This window comes from Heptranchias perlo, chromosome 1 (genome assembly GCF_035084215.1).
Source record: "Heptranchias perlo isolate sHepPer1 chromosome 1, sHepPer1.hap1, whole genome shotgun sequence".
In the NCBI taxonomy this organism is placed as follows: domain Eukaryota; kingdom Metazoa; phylum Chordata; class Chondrichthyes; order Hexanchiformes; family Hexanchidae; genus Heptranchias; species Heptranchias perlo.
The window spans coordinates 183,514,209-183,531,957 of record NC_090325.1 but is presented as its reverse complement, the minus strand read 5'-3'; the positions used below and the strand labels follow the sequence as shown (position 1 = coordinate 183,531,957).

The 17,749-nt window shown below is 42.0% G+C and overlaps 2 protein-coding genes across 2 annotated transcripts in view; both read right to left on the bottom strand.

The window, feature by feature from the left end:
• LOC137328868 (myosin light chain 5-like) overlaps positions 1–17,749 on the bottom strand; it is a 283,582-nt gene that overhangs the window by 199,887 nt on the left and 65,946 nt on the right. The gene's annotated exons all lie outside the window — the stretch shown is intronic.
• On the bottom strand, positions 1,475–6,454 carry LOC137328852 (exosome complex component RRP40-like). Its single transcript, XM_067994369.1, has 4 exons — positions 6,173–6,454; positions 4,562–4,711; positions 1,928–2,079; positions 1,475–1,847 (listed from the first exon to the last, which is right to left on the bottom strand). Exons 1-4 carry the CDS (start codon positions 6,404–6,406, stop codon positions 1,640–1,642), a joined length of 744 nt encoding a protein of 247 aa, XP_067850470.1. The 5' UTR covers positions 6,407–6,454; the 3' UTR covers positions 1,475–1,639.

Sequence of the window (17,749 nt, the reverse complement as noted above, 5' to 3'; positions counted from 1 at the left end):
TGAAATAAAAACATAAAGTACTGGAAACTCAGCAGGTCAGTCAACATTTGTGGAGACAACAGACAAGTTAATGTTTCAGGTCTTGACCCTTCATCAGAACTGGAAATACTTTCAGATGAACAGCATCTAAAAAGGAACATAACATTAATGCTATTTTTAATTTTCTCCCCAGTTCTGATGAAAGGTCTAGACCTGAAACATTAACTTGTTTGTTCTTTCCCCAGATACTGTCGAGCGTTTCCAGCATTTTCTGTTTTTATTTCAGATTTCCAGACTTTGCTTTTTATTTTACCTTTGGACTGATGCTGATCTGGTAGACGATGTTATAACTGTAGACTAATAATTTCAGACTCCAGCTAATTCAGTTTTGAGGTGAGACACACTCATATCTCCTGCGAAGAGATCTCAGTAACAAGCGTTCTAGTAAAGGGTGGCCACTTTTTCCAAGCATTGCCAATGATATACATATATCTCATAAACCCAGCCGTGTGTGTTTTGGGCACCAGATTACCTGCAGCCCCAATCACATAACTAAGACATTCCTTGGCATCCTTATGGCCCATAAGCAGATTCCTTACATTTGGAAAGTGTAATCCAACCAAGTGGAGAGGTACCTAGGAAGGGATGCTCAACATTCAAGTCAAGTACCTCATATGCTGTGAAAAGGGGAGATAGGACAGCTCAGAGCTGTAAATAATTAAAGCAGGACTGCTAAATGAGCACTTTAGCTACAATGACAGACAGACAAGATGAGCTGACTGATGTGCAATATGGACATTAAGGTCCAATAGCATTCATGAAAACATATCTGTAATTTACTTGTGTGAAAAAGGCAAAAGTACTACATTTCTAGCAGCTTTATTTACACTAAAAGTATCCTATTTTAGAGCATTAACGACAATAGTTAATCCTGTGCATTTAAACTGCAAAACTATTCCACTTTGAAAGAGCAAAAAAGAATTCCAACGGATTCTGAACTCCAGTATTTTTTTCTATAATCTGTCAATTTTAACAATGATACAGAAATGACCATGGGAATTGATCAGTGTAAACAGGCAAATTATAATTCAATGTTACTGATCGTCCTTCAAATAATAAAACCTTACCGTTCCAATGTTATTTTCAAATTCAGAAATTACATAGCTTTTTAAATTAGTTATAGTAAGGCACTGTGTAAACTTTTAATTGTTAAAGCTCCAAGAAAGAATTCCCTATTTTCTTTCCAGTTATCACTGGAGCACAACCAGTATGTATTCTTATTTGGTCCATTATGTTGTGGTTTGATAGCTTTTTTTTGACAAATATTTGGGCTAGTTATTGGACTAACAGGACCATCCATTCAACTACTCTACAGGAACAAGTCAGTCTTGACCATCAACATTTTGTATACTTAAAATATTTTGATAAGTTCAACAGTTATCATGACTTGTTGATGAAATATTCAGAAAATGTTTGCGGAGAGTTACACAAGACATCTAATAACCAATATATTTATTAGTTTCATAAAGTCATCAGGCAAACAGTTTATTTTATAATCCAGACTTTTTGTTCTTCCAGCATCGTTCGCTTCTTCAATGACCAGGTAGGAGTTATTTATCCAACTTCCAAATATTCTTACTGAATCACATGTGGCTGGGATTCATGGCACATTTTCAGACAGTTTTTTGAAGACATGTTTCCTTTGATCCGTGGTCATGTTCTCACAGCTCTCCAACACATTAGCTACTAGTAAAGTATGCTTAATTGTTTTGGCTTTTACCCATATCCGTCCATTCATTCCGATCACTATCTCAAAAGGGTATAACTCTCCAAGATTCTTGATGACTTCACAGTTTGGAGAAAGTAGCCTGAATTTCACAATGAAAAATATAATTAGAGAAATGACCGGTAGTGAAGTGCTCAGAATCTTGACAAATTAATAACTTACTTGCGTGCAATACTCAGTGAAACTTTAAATAACAATCCATCTGGTCCAATCACCCCCATCCCATTGGATCGGCCACAGCTGTCAATGCAAACCAGTTCTGGTTCCATATCTTTATTGGCCACAACAAACTGTGCAAAAACAAGATCTCCAACCTACAACAATGAAACAAAAGTCAGGAAAGATAGATATTGAATTTAAAAACTAACATTTCAAGTAGGGCTGCTAATTTTTTTTAAAAATGTGTTAATTGCATAAGTTAATGCCATCCCCACCCAGTAAGACAAAGTCCGCCACTCAGTAGCTCCCCCAGCCTGTATGCGCCTTTCATGTTCCAATCCCCAGGCTGCTGGCTTCTTTGTTTCAGTTCTCAACAACAACTTAGATTTATATAGTGCCTTTAACGTAGTAAAACATCCCAAGGCGCTTCACAGGAGCGTTATCAAACAAATTTTGACAATGAGCCACACAAGGAGATATTAGGACAGGGGACCAAAAGTTTGGTCAAATGGGTAGGTTTTAAGGAGCATCTTGAAGGAGAGGTATAGAGGCAGAGAGCTTTAGGGAGGGAATTCCAGAGCTTAGAGCCTAGACAGCTGAAGGCACAACTGCCAATAATGGAGCAATGAAAATCAGGAATGCGCAAGAGGTCAGAACTGGAGGAACGCAGAGATCTCGGAGGGTAGTAGAGCTGAAGGAGGTTACAGAGATAGGGTGGGGCAAGGCCATGGAGGAATTTGAAAACAAGGATGAGAATTTTAAAAATTGAGGTATTTCCGGACTGGGAGCCAACGTAGAACAGTGAGCATGGGGGTGATGGGTGAACGGGACTTGGTGCGAGTTAGGATACAGGCAGAGTTTTGGATGAGCTCAAGTTTACGGAGAGTGCAAGGTTGGAGGCCAGCCAGGGGAGCGTTGTAATAGTAGAGGTAACAAAGGCATGGATGAAGGTTTCAGGAGCAGGAGCTGAGGCGGGGGCAGAGACGGGCGACGTTATGAAGGTGGAAGTAGGTCTTGGTGATGGAAAGGATATGGGGTTGGATGCTCAGCTCAGGGACAAGAAGGATGCCAATATTCAAACAACTGACTTTGTCTTAATGGGTGGGGGTGGCATTAACTTCTGCAATTAACACGCATTTAAAAGAAAATCCATGCTGGCTTTTTCCAATCCAGCATCCTTATCTTTGACTCATTATCCTTTTCTATTCTTACATTGTATCTAAATATGGTGCGGTAGCTATTTCCTTTTGTTCTACATCAGTTATTTGCCCCACTTCATTTCCCAGATCTAGATCAAGCTACGCTTCTTTCCTTGTTGGCCTAGACACCTACTGCCCTATGAACCAATCCTGGATGCATTGCATTCTAAAAAAAAAAATTCCCATTGTGACCTTTATTCCAGTCTATTTTGGGATATTTAGAATCACTCCATATTATTGTCCTGCAGATTTCTCCCTCTATCTCATTTCCACTTTCTGGTGGCCTGTAATGCAGACCAAGAATTATAACATTTCCCTTCCTATATCTCAAGCCTATCCGCAATCCCAGGTCACCCTTACACTCCAGTGCTCTGATAAAATCCTTTAGTAAAACTTGAACTTTAAATTACTTGAAAAATAAACTAAAATACATTTTTGATGAGCAATTTATTTTTCTTTCTAAAGGTCAAAAGAAATCAGAGGATGTGTTAATCACAGGTATTATCTAATTGGCTACGAGGTAAAATTAAACAGTTCATCAGTGAAAAGCATTCTTTACATTTTTAATGTGAAACTTGCCTGAAATAAAGCTTTGAGAAGTTACTCTCTAGTTTGTTTTTAAATCTTTTGGTAAAAACAAAGAAACTCACAAATCCTCACAAGATGAGGGCAAATATCCTCTAGTTCAACTCAGACAAAGCTACTAATACACACTGGGAAATTCTGCAAACTGGACAAGCTTAGAATGCATGGATACAGCTGGTAAGATCCAGCTGAAGCCTACGTTTTTGAGACTGGCTAAAGCCTTCATGTAAATATTTTAATATTAAAGGATACAAAAACAACTCAGAGTACATTTAATCATGCTATTGCAAAATGTACTTTTTTTTTGTTTAAAATCTGATTTTGACATTGACACTTGACAGTGTTTCTTGATTGGACCAGCTCCTGTGGCAGACAGTTGGCAGTGGATTGATACTTGTAGATGATACTAACGGGCATAGCTGAAATATACAGTGTCCGGAATTTTGGCCTTTCTGTTGTTGGATTGGAGGCTAACAATATTTGGTAGAGTTCCTGGATATCTGAACAGCCCCTTTCGAATTGCACCGTTCACCTGGAATCAGTAAGCAGCTATAAAAGATGTTCTAAAAATGTCCTACTTCCACCACCCTGGCCAGCTTGTTGCAGTTGGTGGGTCATCTGCCCAAATAGCTGAGTCAAAAATGATTGGGAGTATTATCTTGTATTAAGTTAAACCATCCATATCCCTGAAGAGATATGCTTTATACTCATGATTACATATTGAGAATACTGAGTTAAATTGAATCTTAAAACTTAGGGATTATATTGCATCATCAGTCTAACTTTTATAATGTTTGCAGTGACATTCTTATCTGGCCTACATTATTAAAACTTTAAGAAAAACAATTCTTACTTGGACATTTGGTCGGTTTCGCTTTGTGGCTCCTTCAAATGCTAAATACGACAATGAAGCTTGCTCACTTCCTCCAACATCAACTTTGAATATATCACCAGACTTTGTGGTCACAATCCCTATCACATATTCTCCTTTAGCTGGTACATACTGGAAAAAATACAAGATAACGATTTTAAATTCTTGTTTAGATGGGATCTGCTCTACATCACATAAGCACCACTCAAACCAGTGAGAAATGATACACAGGATCAATCATTATACTTGCAAATTCTGGAACAAAGTTGCTCAATTCCTTAAAAGTGCTCTAGATAGTAAATTAATATTAGTATTCTTGGAAATCAGTGCTAAGAACCACCAACTTGCCCTTGAGGTATTCTTGAGACCAGGTAGAGAATTCTGTTTGAGGCATACATACCTATGTTGCTCCAGGAAGCTTGTACTTTTGATTCATAATATACATTGTAACAAGACCAAAAACTACCAAATAATGACACTGGTTCTTCAGTTTCTTCCTCTGTGCCAATAAGCTGCATGGTTTTAGCTGGCAAAATTTTAGTAGGCACCCAGTTAACCAAAAAAACAAAAATGGAGGGTGGGTGGGGGGAAGAGAAGGGAGATTAACACAGCTAAACCCAATTTTGCCCTCACCAAACATTTGTTCAGTTACACTTCTAGCAGGGTTCGATGGATAGGTACAGGTTGATTTTCTCCTTATACCCAGGGAGACTGAGGCCAACTGTCATACTTAAGCACAGTGTTGTTATTGTGCATATCAGATAATAGAAGTAGCATCACAATTCATGATGGGGCAACTCAGTTGTGCTGATGCATTCACTGTACTGTGTGGCATTGGAGGCAGTAAATTTCTGCTATGTATTTCTGCAATAACTTAGCATCATGCAAGCAAATGAATAAAACAGGGATAAGTCAGGTGATGATGTATGGTAGAAGGGAACTATGAACACCTTGGATGTGGTGAAGACTTTGCATTGAGAGGTGAAGGGGTGTTAGTGGTCAGTGATTTTACATATGAAGAAATGGATTAAAGTAAAAACAGAAAATGCTGGAAATACTCAGCAAGTCAGGCTGCATCTGTAGAGAAAGAAACAGTTAACGTTTCAGGTCGATAACCCTTCATCAGAACTGGAAGTTGAAGATTAAACAATTTTTAAGCAAGTACAGAGCCAGGGAAAAGGTTGGGGGGGGGGGGGGGAGGAAGAGGAAAGAACATTCAGATTTATAGCATCCGCAGTATTTTGCTTTTGACTGAATGGATTAAAGTAGATCGCCCCAGGTCAAGAGCCAGGCAGAATCGGTCAAAAAGGTTTCCACTGCGTTGAAACTACTCTGATTCTATGTTCACAGATAGAAGTAGAGAGGATGCTCAGTGCAGGTAGACTGTTAATGACTGCACTGCTGAGAGAGGGAGGCCCAGAAGCAGTAAATCGCAGATTGGTGTAAATATTATGAATGGACATTAGCCGCGTGCACTGGGATAGCTCAAACAATGTGATTAACCCCCTTGATCCATCGCAACCACACTCAGGTTTACCCCGGGCCCAGGGTTTACCCCGGGCCCTCCAGCCTGCGCCCCACACACACGCTCACCCGCTTCTGCTGCGAATCCACCCAGTAGACGGCGGGCTCCTTATGCCTGACAATTCCAGATTTGCAGACAGCCAGGCCGGGGCCGGGGCCGGAGTCGGAGGCGTGTCCATGACCGTGCTCCTGCCGCCGCAGGCCGGGCCCGCACAGCACCTTCTCCCCCGGCGCGGATGAGAAAGTCAGAAGATCCCCGGCCAGCACCACCTCACCAACGGCCTCCGCCGCACACCGCGCCATCCTCGCCGTGGTCACACGTCATTCGCCGTGACGTCACGTAAACGCACGTCATTCATCGTGACGTTGTTGAGTCCCAGACCCCGCCCCCCCAGCGACGTCAGCCGGTCGCTATGGAAGTGCGCCTGCGTGTGGATCGCCCTTGAGAGGGCGAGACTGAGATATAGGCCGACAACAACTTGTATTTATATAGAGATTATAAATGGAGAACAGCCTGTGTGGACATGCTGCAGATCAGAGCCGAGCCTTGGAGATTAACCAGAGAGACTGCAGGGACCTGCTGCCCATCACCGAGAACCTGACCATCACCATAGCAACCCACACACAGCGCCATCGCAGCCTGCTTAACTGTGCATAGCACCACGCACGCGTTATAGCAGCCTGTACATTGCAGCAACAACTTGCACTTACGTTGCGCCTTCAGCTTAAAAATATGTCCCAAGGCACTTCACAAGCAACCGCATGGAAAACGGACACAGAGCCAGAAAGAGTGACCGAAAGCTTAGTTGAAGAGGTGGGTTTTCAGGAGGTTGGTAGAAAGGTGGAGAAGCGAAGGGATTTTCAGAGATTGGGACTCAAGTGGCTGAATGCTCTGTCACCAATAGTGGGGTGAAGGGAGAAGAGGATGCACAGAGGCCACAGCTACAAGATTTGAGTGTTTGAGCAGGGGGGAGAATATGTAGGGTTTTGGAAGGTTGCAGAGGTAAGATGGGTGAGGCCTCGGAGAATTTAAAATTTAAGGAGTTGGGGAATGAGGAGCCAATGGAGGACGGCAAGGAGGGGCTGGTGGACAAGTGGGATTTTGTGCAAGACCTGAAGGGTGCAGCAGAGTTTTAATTAAGTTGCAGATTCTGGACTGGACGATAGGAGGCCAGCAAGGGGGCATTAGAGTTGAGTCTGGAGGTGATGAAGGCATATATAGGTTTCTCAGTGGTGTAAGGGCTTAAGAGTCAGGCAATGTTGTGGAGGTGAAAATAAGCACACATACTGTTGGAGAGTATCTGGGGTCTGAAGCTCAGCTAATAGTTGAACAAGACCCTGAGATTGCAGACAGTCTGGTTCAGGCAGAGAGGGAGGCTCAGGAGGGGGAATGGAATCAGTGGTAAGGGTAGGGTTGCCAACCCTCTAGTATTGTCTTGGAGCCTCCAGGAATTGAAGATTAATCTCTAGGATACTGCTGCAAGCAACCCAGAAGTAAAATCATAAGGGCATTAAGCAAAATTTTTTTTTCCATTTTCATTGAATACTTTCATTAGTTCTAGAAAGTATTGGAGATTGGGGAGGGGGGGACGGCAGTTTCACTAATAGTCAAGAATCATCCAATTGGGTAACAGTCTGTTCCCTTTCCAATTGGTATGGGAAGGCAATGCACCTGGAGGATGGGCCAATGTCAGGAGTATGGGTGGTTTGAGGCAGGAGGTCATGTGATGAAATCTCCAGGAATACACCCAATTAGAATTGACAACCTTAGGTAAGGGAATAGAGTTTGTAGCAGGAGTTGGAGATAAAGGCTTTGGTTTTCCTAATGTTGACATGGTGGAACCAAAACTGGATGTTGGACAAGCAGTTTAACAGCAAGGAGACAGTTGAGGGGTTGAGAGAATTGTTGGAGAGTTAGAGCTGTGTGTCATCAGCACACCTGTGGAAATTGACCCTGTGTCTGCAGATGTCGCTGAGGAGTAGCATTTAGGTGAGAAACAGCAGGGGTAAAGGATGAATTGTTGAGGGTCTCTGGAGGTGATAGTGTGTAGAAGTTCAAGAACAACTTGACAGTAATATAGGGTAAATTTTAATATCCCAAAATAGATTGGAATAAAGGTATTGCATGGGGTGGTCGAAATAGGGAATTTTTTTTTGAACATACCCAGGACTGTTTCCTAGATCAGTATGATAGCTGGACAAGGAAGGAAACATTGTTTAATCTAGTTCTGGGAAATAAAGTGGGGCAAATAACTGATGTGAGAGTAGGGGAACAATTAGAAAATAGTGAACTTTAGGTTCAATATAGGAGCAGAAAAAGACAGTGAAGAGTCAAAGATAATGGTACTGGATTGGAAAAAGGCAACATTCAGGCAGATAAAATGGGAACTGGCCAAAATTAACTAGGTAGAAAAGCTAACAAATTCAAGGTGGAGAGAGTACAAAATAAATATATTTGTGTAAGGTGAAAAGGAAGTGCATTAAAGAATAGAATTCCATTGATAAATAGAAAAATTAAAAGGAGGCATATAAAATTGTGGCTAACAATACTAAAGAGAATCATGAATATAGAGTGTGTACTAGATAGGTGAAAAGGAAGTATAGAAGTGTTAAAAGGGAATATAAAAAAAGACTTGCAGATTAAAAAAAAGAACTAATGAGGGCATTTATAAGTAGAGTAAAAAAGGGTGAAAGAGGGAGGGCAAAAGAGAGTCTATTTGTGGAGGATGCAGGTATGACAGATATATTAAATGAATATTTTGCAATTTTTTTACATGATGGTGGAAGTGAGAACATAGATATACTAAGGGAGTATGTGGAACAATTGATGGAACTAACTCATTGTCAAAATGTCTTAAAAGTGGACATAGTTCCTAGGTTTACCCTCTAACCTACAGACCCTGGGGTTGTGCTGACTTTGATTGAAGACAACCCTACTGGGCAGGATCAGATCAGCCATGATCTTATTGAATGGCGGAGCAGGCTCGAGGGGCCGATTGGCCTACTCCTTCTCCTATTTCTTATGTTCTTATGATATCTATTCACTTTCTAAATTGCAGTAAACTGGTTAGATTCCTTTTTTGTGTGTCTAATTTGATTGAAGAAAATATTTTAAGGAAGAAAAGGCACTGGGAGAAAACCATTTGAGGGGGTGGAAACTTAATACAAAAATGAAAAGCTGGAATAAAAAATGTGATTACATTCCAAACAAGCAAGTACAGAAATAATAAACTAACAGCACCTTGATTTATGGTCCATTTCTCAGTTATGTAGTATCTCCAGTATAGTTTTTTTTCAAAACTGGTTTAAAGAGGTTTCCACATTTAATCAACAGAGGTTAAATCCCTCTTTACTCAAAATCACAGGACTGGATTTTCTTCTTTCAAAAATGCCTGTTTTCACCATAACTTACAACCTTCCAACAAAATCATGGGAAAGCACAGTTTTGAAACATGCAATATCTAAGAATATGATTTCATTTTAGGGATGGAAAAGTAGCAACAATTCACAATAAACATATAATAATGATCTGCTAATGTTTCCCAAGCCACTGAGAAGTCAGTTAATAATTTTCAAGAAGTTCGCTAATGCATCTGTGGAGTGTGCAATGTTTGATAGTGATTTAGTAATCAGGCCATGCACATGGTGGTAACCTCTCTAATGGAGTATTGCAATTAGATTCTTGGTGGGAGAGAATTTCTCCCAATTATGCTAAAATGGCAACAAGTGAGATAACTACATATAGGCAGGTAATAACTGATTTACTTGGAAGCGAAAGTCTGGAAAGTTGGGACTGGCGTTAGGAGTGGTGCAAAAGAACTACTGGTATGTATTATATTCTAGTTCTGTGATTTGCACAATATGTTACATCAACGTGTTAATTTACACGGAATGTGGACAAGTACATAATTGTGCATGGCATGGATAACAAACAAACAAACTTTCATTTATGTAGTGCCTTTCACAACCTCAGGATGTCCGAAAGCGTTTCACAGCAAATGAAGTACTTTTGAAGTGTAGCCAGTATTGTAATGTAGGTAACGCTTCAGCCAATTTTGCGCACAGCAAGATCTCTCAAACAGCAATGAGGTAATTGCTAGATAATCTGTTTTAGTGATATTGGTTTCTTGCCTGAAATGTATTCTCAAAAGAGTGGAGTTTCAGTTTAAGGGTGGCCACACAAAATGGAGTAAGTAGTTAAACTGAATGCTGGGAAATCAAAATTAATTAATTGGGAACGCCGCAAATTTAAAATTCTTATCCCTGTGTTCAAATCCCTCCATAGCCTTGCCCCTCTCTATTTCTGTAACATCCTACAACCCTCTGAGATCTCTGTGCTCTTCTAATTCTGGCCTCTTGTGCATCCCCGATCTCCATCGCCCCACTATTAGCATCAGTGCCTTCATCTGCCCTAAGTTCTAGAATTCCCTCCCTAAACCTTTCTACCTCTTCTCCTTAAAACCTACCTCTTTGACCAAGTTTTTGGTCACCTGTCCTAATATCTCTATGTGGCTCGGTGTCAAATTTTGCTTGGTAACACTCCTGTGAAGCACCTTGGTCCATTTTACTACCTTTTTAAAGGCATTATATAAATGGCCCCAACTGTTGCTCAAAATGAATTCAGTTAGGCCATACCATTGCCTCAATCCTACTGTCATTGCCACAGTTTTGCCTGAAATATATCTGTTCCTGAACATTCAACCCTGCTGCCACTTCTATGGCCCAATTTAAGCTTTGCTCTTCCTTCTATTATGCTGTATTAAAAAATTAAACATTGCAGCCCTGCTCCCCGCTCTTCACTGGGGGTGGGGGAGTGGGCGGCAGAGGGAGGGAGGGGGAGAGAGAGAGTGATTAGAGCGACAAGAGCGACAGAGAGCGGAAGATCAGGGGACAGGTAGAAAGAAATTGAGTAAGGAGCGACTGACACACAGTAGAGAAAGATCAGATGACAGAATTGGGGAGATAGTGTTTGTGGAAGGCAGATGAGAGAAAAGATAGGTGGGGGAAGGAAAAGACAAAGTTTACAGTGACAATGAGGAAGGTACAAAGATCAGGTGAGTAGAGAACACACTGTGAACACTTTCAACGGAAGATCTAACTAGCATATTGTTAAAAAACCTTGCACGTGTTGTGCACTTTCTGGGTGACGGTTTTGAGTCGCATTTTTTTAAGTCTACATTTAATATTGACTTTGTTTATGTAAACGTTTATAATGGGGGAAAAAGCCCTTAGGAATGTGTCAACATTTATAAAGGAACAACTCCCATAAAATTATTAATTCTTTTTATTTATTCGTTCTTGGGATGTGGGCGTCGCTGGCAAGGCCAGCATTTATTGCCCATCCCTAATTGCCCTTGAGAAGGTGGTGATGAGCTGCCTTCTTGAACCGCTGCAGTCCGTGTGGTGAAGGTTCTCCCACAGTGCTGTTAGGAAGGGAGTTCCAGGATTTTGATCCAGCGACGATGAAGGAACGGCGATATATTTCCAAGTCGGGATGGTGTGTGACTTGGAGGGGAACGTGCAGGTGGTGGTGTTCCCATGTGCCTGCTGCTCTTGTCCTTCTAGGTGGTAGAGGTTGCGGGTTTGGAAGTCTTGGCGAGTTGCTGCAGTGCATCCTATGGATGGTATACACTGCAGCCATGGTGCGCCAGTGGTGAAGAGTGTGAATGTTTAGGGTGGTGGATGGGTGCCAAGCAAGCGGGCTGCTTTGTTCTGGATGGTGTCGAGCTTCTTGAGTATTGTTGGAGCTGCACTCATCCAGGCAAGTGGAGAGTATTCCATCACACTCCTGACTTGTGCCTTGTCGATGGTGGAAAGGCTTTGGGGAGTCGCTCACCGCAGAATACCCAGCTTCCGATCTGCTCTTGTAACCACAGTATTTATGTGGCTGGTCCAGTTAAGTTTCTGGTCAATGGTGACCCCCAGGATGTTGATGCCGTTGAATGTCAAGAGGAGGTGGTTAGACTCTCTTGTTGGAGATGGTCATTGCCTGGCACTTGTCTGGCATGAATGTTACTTGCCACTTATCAGCCCAAGCCTGGATGTGGTCCAGGTCTTGCTGCATGCGGGCACGGACTGCTTCATTATCTGAGGGGTTGCGAATGGAACTGAACAGTGTGCAATCATCAGCGAACATCCCCATTTCTGACCTTATGATGGAGGGAAGGTCATTGATGAAGCAGCTGAAGATGGTTGGGCCTCGGACACTGCCCTGAGGAACTCCTGCAGCAATGTCTTGGGGCTGAGATGATTGGCCTCCAACAACCACTACCATCTTCCTTTGTGCTAGGTATGACTCCAGCCACTGGAGAGTTTTCCCCCTGATTCCCATTGACTTCAATTTTACTAGGGCTCCTTGGTGCCACACTCGGTCAAATGCTGCCTTGATGTCAAGGGCAGTCACCTTCACCTCACCTCTGGAATTCAGCTCTTTTGTCCATGTTTGGACCAAGGCTGTAATGAGGTCTGGAGCCGAGTGGTCCTGGCGGAACCCAAACTGAGCATCGGTCAGCAGGTTATTGGTGAGTAAGTGCTGCTTGATAGCACTGTCGACGACACCTTCCATCACTTTGCTGATGATTGAGAGGAGACTGATGGGGTGGTAATTGGTCGGATTGGATTTGTCCTGCTTTTTGTGAACAGGACATACCTGGGCAATTTTCCACTTGTTGGGTAGATGCCAGTGTTGTAGCTGTACTGGAACAGCTTGGCTAGAGGCGCAGCTAGTTCTGGAGCACAAGTCTTCAGCACTACAGCCGGGATGTTGTCGGGGCCCATAGCCTTTGCTGTATCCAGTGCACTCAGCCGTTTCTTGATATCACGTGGAGTGAATCGAATTGGCTGAAGACTGGCTTCTGTGATGGTGGGGATATCGGGAGGAGGCCGAGATGGATAATCCACTCGGCACTTCTGGCTGAAGATGGTTGCAAACGCTTCAGCCTTGTCTTTTGCACTCACGTGCTGGACTCCGCCATCATTGAGGATGGGAATGTTTACAGAGCCTCCTCCTCCCATTAGTTGTTGAATTGTCCACCACTATTCATGACTGGATGTGGCAGGACTGCAGAGCTTTGATCTGATCCGTTGGTGTAGAATCGCTTAGCTCTGTCTATAGCATGTTGCTTCCGCTATTTAGCATGCATGTAGTCCTGAGTTGTAGTTTCATCAGGTTGGCACCTAATTTTTAGGTACACCTGGTGCTGCTCCTTGCATGCTCTTCTACACTCTTTGTTGATCCCCTGGCTTGTTGGTAATGGTGGAGTGAGGAATCTGCCAGGCCATGAGGTTACAGATTGTGCTGGAATACAATTCTGCTGCTGCTGATGGCCCACAGCGCCTCATGAATGCCCAGTTTTGAGCTGCTAGATCTGTTCTGAATCTATCCCATTTAGCACGGTGATAGTGCCACACAACACGTTGGATGATGTCCTCAGTGCGAAGACGGGACTTCATCTCCACGAGGACTGTGCACTGTGCCAATTATGTCATGGACAGATGCATCTGTGACAGGTAAATTGGTGAGGACGAGGTCAAGTCGGTTTTTCCCTCATGTTGGTTCGCTCACCACCTGACGCAGGCCCAGTCTGGCAGCTATGTCCTTCAGGACTCGGCCAGCTCGGTCAGTAGTGGTGCTACAGAGCCGCTCTTGGTGATGGACATTGAAGTCCCCCACCCAGAGTACACTCTGTGCCCTTTCTACTGTCAGTGCTTCCTCCAAGTGGTGCTCAACATGAAGGAGGACTGATTCATCAGCTGAGGGAGGATGGTAGGTGGTAATCAGGTAATTTGTTCATTGATGAACCAATTAAATCACGCAGAATGTTTTTGAAAAGAAAATAAACCGCCATTTTTTCTCAGTGACTGAAATTTCTAATTTCCAAAATAAGGATTTGAACAAAATTTAAAAATACATATTTTACAATAACATCATTACATGTATTTATTGAATCATATTTTGCATATTTTAATACCTTCATTGAAGTTTTTACTTGAAGACCTCTGTCCCCTCCAGAAGTCTGAGCTTCGACATGATATTTTTGCCCAGACAGATGGCGCTGTTAGCTAAAGACAAATCCTGCAGTCAGACCAGGAGCAGAGTGCACAATTTTTCACAATTCACAAGCAGCACTTATGATAGCCAAATGATTGAATGCTTCTCAGTACTTAACAAAATCTATTTGGTTGCTTTTTCAAAATGATTTGAAGAATAGCTAGAGAACGAATTTCAAAATCTTAATTCAGATAAAATTTATGTTGTGTTTTTAAAAATAAAACAGAAGCTTTGTGTGTGTTAGAGAGAATGAGTGAGTGAAAAAATGTCAGTACTGATCACATCTCTTACTGGTTTCCAATTATGAATACACTTCAGAAAGCATATTAAGCTGAGAGAGACACAGGGAAATAATTGGTCCTCATTATGCCTGTCTTTACCCACTTCTGGTTTGCTGCTAGATCTGCTTTTTCCTTGGCCTATGCTTCTAATTTTTTTTTTAAAATTCCTGCTTGCCTAATTCCTTTTGTCAGTCTTGGCTCAGTGATAGCCCTCGGGTGGATGTAAAATATCACACTGCACTATTTTGAAGAAGAGCAGGGGAGTTCTCCCCAGTGTGGTGGCCAATATTCACCTCATGCAACATCGCTAAAAAAGATTATCTGGGCATTATCTCATTGCTGTTTGTGGGACCTTGCTGTGTGCAGATTGGCTGCTGCATTTCTTACAAGTGACTACAAAAGTACTTCATTGGCTGTAAACATAGGAGCAGGGGTAGGCCATTTAGTCCCTCGAGCCTGTTCCAACATTCAATGAGATCATGGCTGATCTGTGACCTAACTCTATACACCCGCCTTAGCTCCATATCCCTTAATACCTTTGGTTAACGAAAATCTATCAATCTCAGATTTAAAATTAACAATTGAGCTAGCATCAACTACCGTTTGCAGAAGAGAGTTCCAAACGTCTACCACCCTTTGCATGTAGAAGAGTTTCCTAACTTCACTCCTGAAAGTCCTAGCTCTAATTTTTAGGCTATTTCCCCTATTCCTAGACTCCCCAACCAGTGGAAATAGTGTTTCTCAGTTCCCCTTAATACCCTGAAAACTTTGATCAAATCATCCCCTAATCTTCTAAATTCTGGGGAATACAACCCTAGTTTGTTAATCTCTCCTCGTAATTTAACCCTTGGAGTCCAGATATCATTCTGGTAAATCTATGCTGCACTCCCTCCAAAGCTAATATATCCTTCCTAAGGCCCGGTGCCCAGAACTGAACACAGTACTCCAGGTGTGGTCTAACCAGGGCTTTGTATAACTGTAGTATAACTTCTACCCCCTTGTATTCTAGTCCTCTAGAAAAAAGGCCAGCATTCCATTAGCCTTGTTGATTATTTTCTGTACCTGTCAATGACAGTTTAATGATCTATGTATATGGACCCCTATGTCTCTTTGGACCTCCATTGTTTTGAGCTATTCACCATTAAGAAAGTACACTGATCTATTCTTTTTTGGTCTAAAGTGGATGACCTCACACTTGCCTACATTGAAATCCATTTACCACAGTTTTGCCCCTTTACTTCATCTATTAATATCTCTCTGTAATTTTCTGCTTCCACCTGCACTGCTTACAATGCTGCCTATCTTTGTGTTGATGTGGAGATGCCGGTGATGGACTGGGGTTGACAATTGTAAACAATTTTACAACACCAAGTTATAGTCCAGCAATTTTATTTTAAATTCACAAGCTTTCGGAGATTTTCTCCTTCCTCAGGCAAATGAGATCTTGAAACATTTGCCTGAGGAAGGAGAAAATCTCCGAAAGCTTGTGAATTTAAAATAAAATTGCTGGACTATAACTTGGTGTTGTAAAATTGTTTACAATTATCTTTGTGTTATCAGCAAACTTGGATATGTGGCTCTGTAAAGCACTTTGGGACGTCCTACGGTCATGAAAGGTGCTATATAAATGCAAGTTCTGTCTTTGTTTCTTTCTTTGTAGATAGTGTACCTCCAGCCTCGATGTAATTTTGAAGAAAAATTTCCTCAGTGCCTGCTGGGCTCCTGACCGTTGTGCTAGCTGTAAATTATTAATCGAAATCTGGCTCTGCTTTTCCCCCAGGTTGGCCTCAACTCCTGTTGGCTCCGCTCCCACTGTAAAATTTTTTAAAAATTCCCAGATCCTGCTGGCCCCACTCTTGCAACAGAGGCTCTGCTTCCATTGTTAAATTTAAAAAGGCCCTGCTGCTGCTGTAGAGTGTGAAGATAACAATACCATGGACTGGGAGGTTCAACAATAGTGGGAATGGGGTAAAAGCAGAGTTGGGTAGTATTGCAAGATGGAAGTATGTAGTCCTGGTGATGAATTGCATATAGGGTTTGAAGTTCAGCCCAGACTTGAACTGAGCACCATCTGGTTCAGCCTGAGTGAGCAGCAAAGGAGGGGGATGGAATCATAGTAAAGGTAGAGAGATTTTGGCAGAAGTCAAATAAGATGCCTTCGGTCTCCTCATTTTTCATTTGGGCAAACCTTTGGCTCATTTACAACTTGATGTTGGACAAAGAGTCTGACAGTACAGAGATGGTTGCAATTTTTTCTGTACAACATCTTGTAACTGTGGAGTATCTCTGTGGATGCCCTGAGCAAAAGCCAGGTAAGCCTTCTTGGATGAATAATCCATAAAGCAGGGTGAATTAACTGGCTTCATATGCAGTAAAGTCTGTGATAGCTCTACCTCGCAGCAGTATCCTGTGATTCATTGAGACAGTCATAGCAGGAAGACGTAGCTACATTTTATATAAAGGCAGATAGTCCAGGAGTGCATCTCTGTCACAGTTCAGTTTCTGGCAGCTGCAAGTTACACAAAATCATGAAAATCCTTTGAATTCTGTGAGAATCGTGGGAAAAATGTGAAACTTAAGAACACTGCCTCATGCTATTCTGGTCTCTTGTCGGAATGTGAACATTTCTGATGCATTGCTTTTTGAACAGATCTGCTGTGACCAATGAATTTTGCAATGTGTATTCAGGAAGGGAACTGTGAAGATAATGTGTTTTCTTTGGGAAGAAACTTTCTAGGGTCGATGCAAAAAAAGAAAATGCTAAAAATATACAACAGGTCCGTCAGCATCTTTGAAGAGAAAAAATAAATTAATGTTTCAGGTGTAGACCCTTTGTCAGAACTGAAAACTGTTTTAGAAGTAATATTCAGATTGCAACAAGAGACTAAAATGGCCTTGAGAGCATTTCCAAGTGTCTCAGATTTCAGTTTTGATGATGGATTACACCTGAAAACTTTAACTTTTGTTTTCTCTTTATAGATTTGGACAGAGCTGCTGTGTGCTGCCGCCATTTTCTGTTTTTCCTTCAGACTTCCACTTTTTCATTTTTATTCTAAATGTTTGTGCTCATCAAGATGAGAGATGTTGTTGCTGGGGAATGGAACTCTTCCTGTTTCATTCATCATCAAGCACTCCCAGATCAGGTAAAGCTTCCTCCACTCTGCCTCAGGAATGTGCCTTAGCTGCAAACTCAGAAGAGCACCGTCTGTGCCAGTTTGAAGTTTTTTTTTTCCATTTTCCACACCAACCATCCTGTGACCTCTCTGATTGGGATTGCCAATTAGTGCCGAATTGGGGGGAATTTTGTGCTGTAGA

Excerpts from the sequence above, each read along its gene's own strand:
- LOC137328852 (XM_067994369.1), bottom strand. The coding sequence starts at position 6,406 with ATGGCGCGGTGTGCGGCGGAGGCCGTTGGTGAGGTGGTGCTGGCCGGG. Across the intron at positions 4,712-6,172 it reads TGGATTCGCAGCAGAAGCGG|TATGTACCAGCTAAAGGAGA; the intron begins GTGAGCGTGTGT and ends TATTTTTTCCAG. Across the intron at positions 2,080-4,561 it reads GAAACCGACCAAATGTCCAA|GTTGGAGATCTTGTTTTTGC; the intron begins GTAAGAATTGTT and ends TCATTGTTGTAG.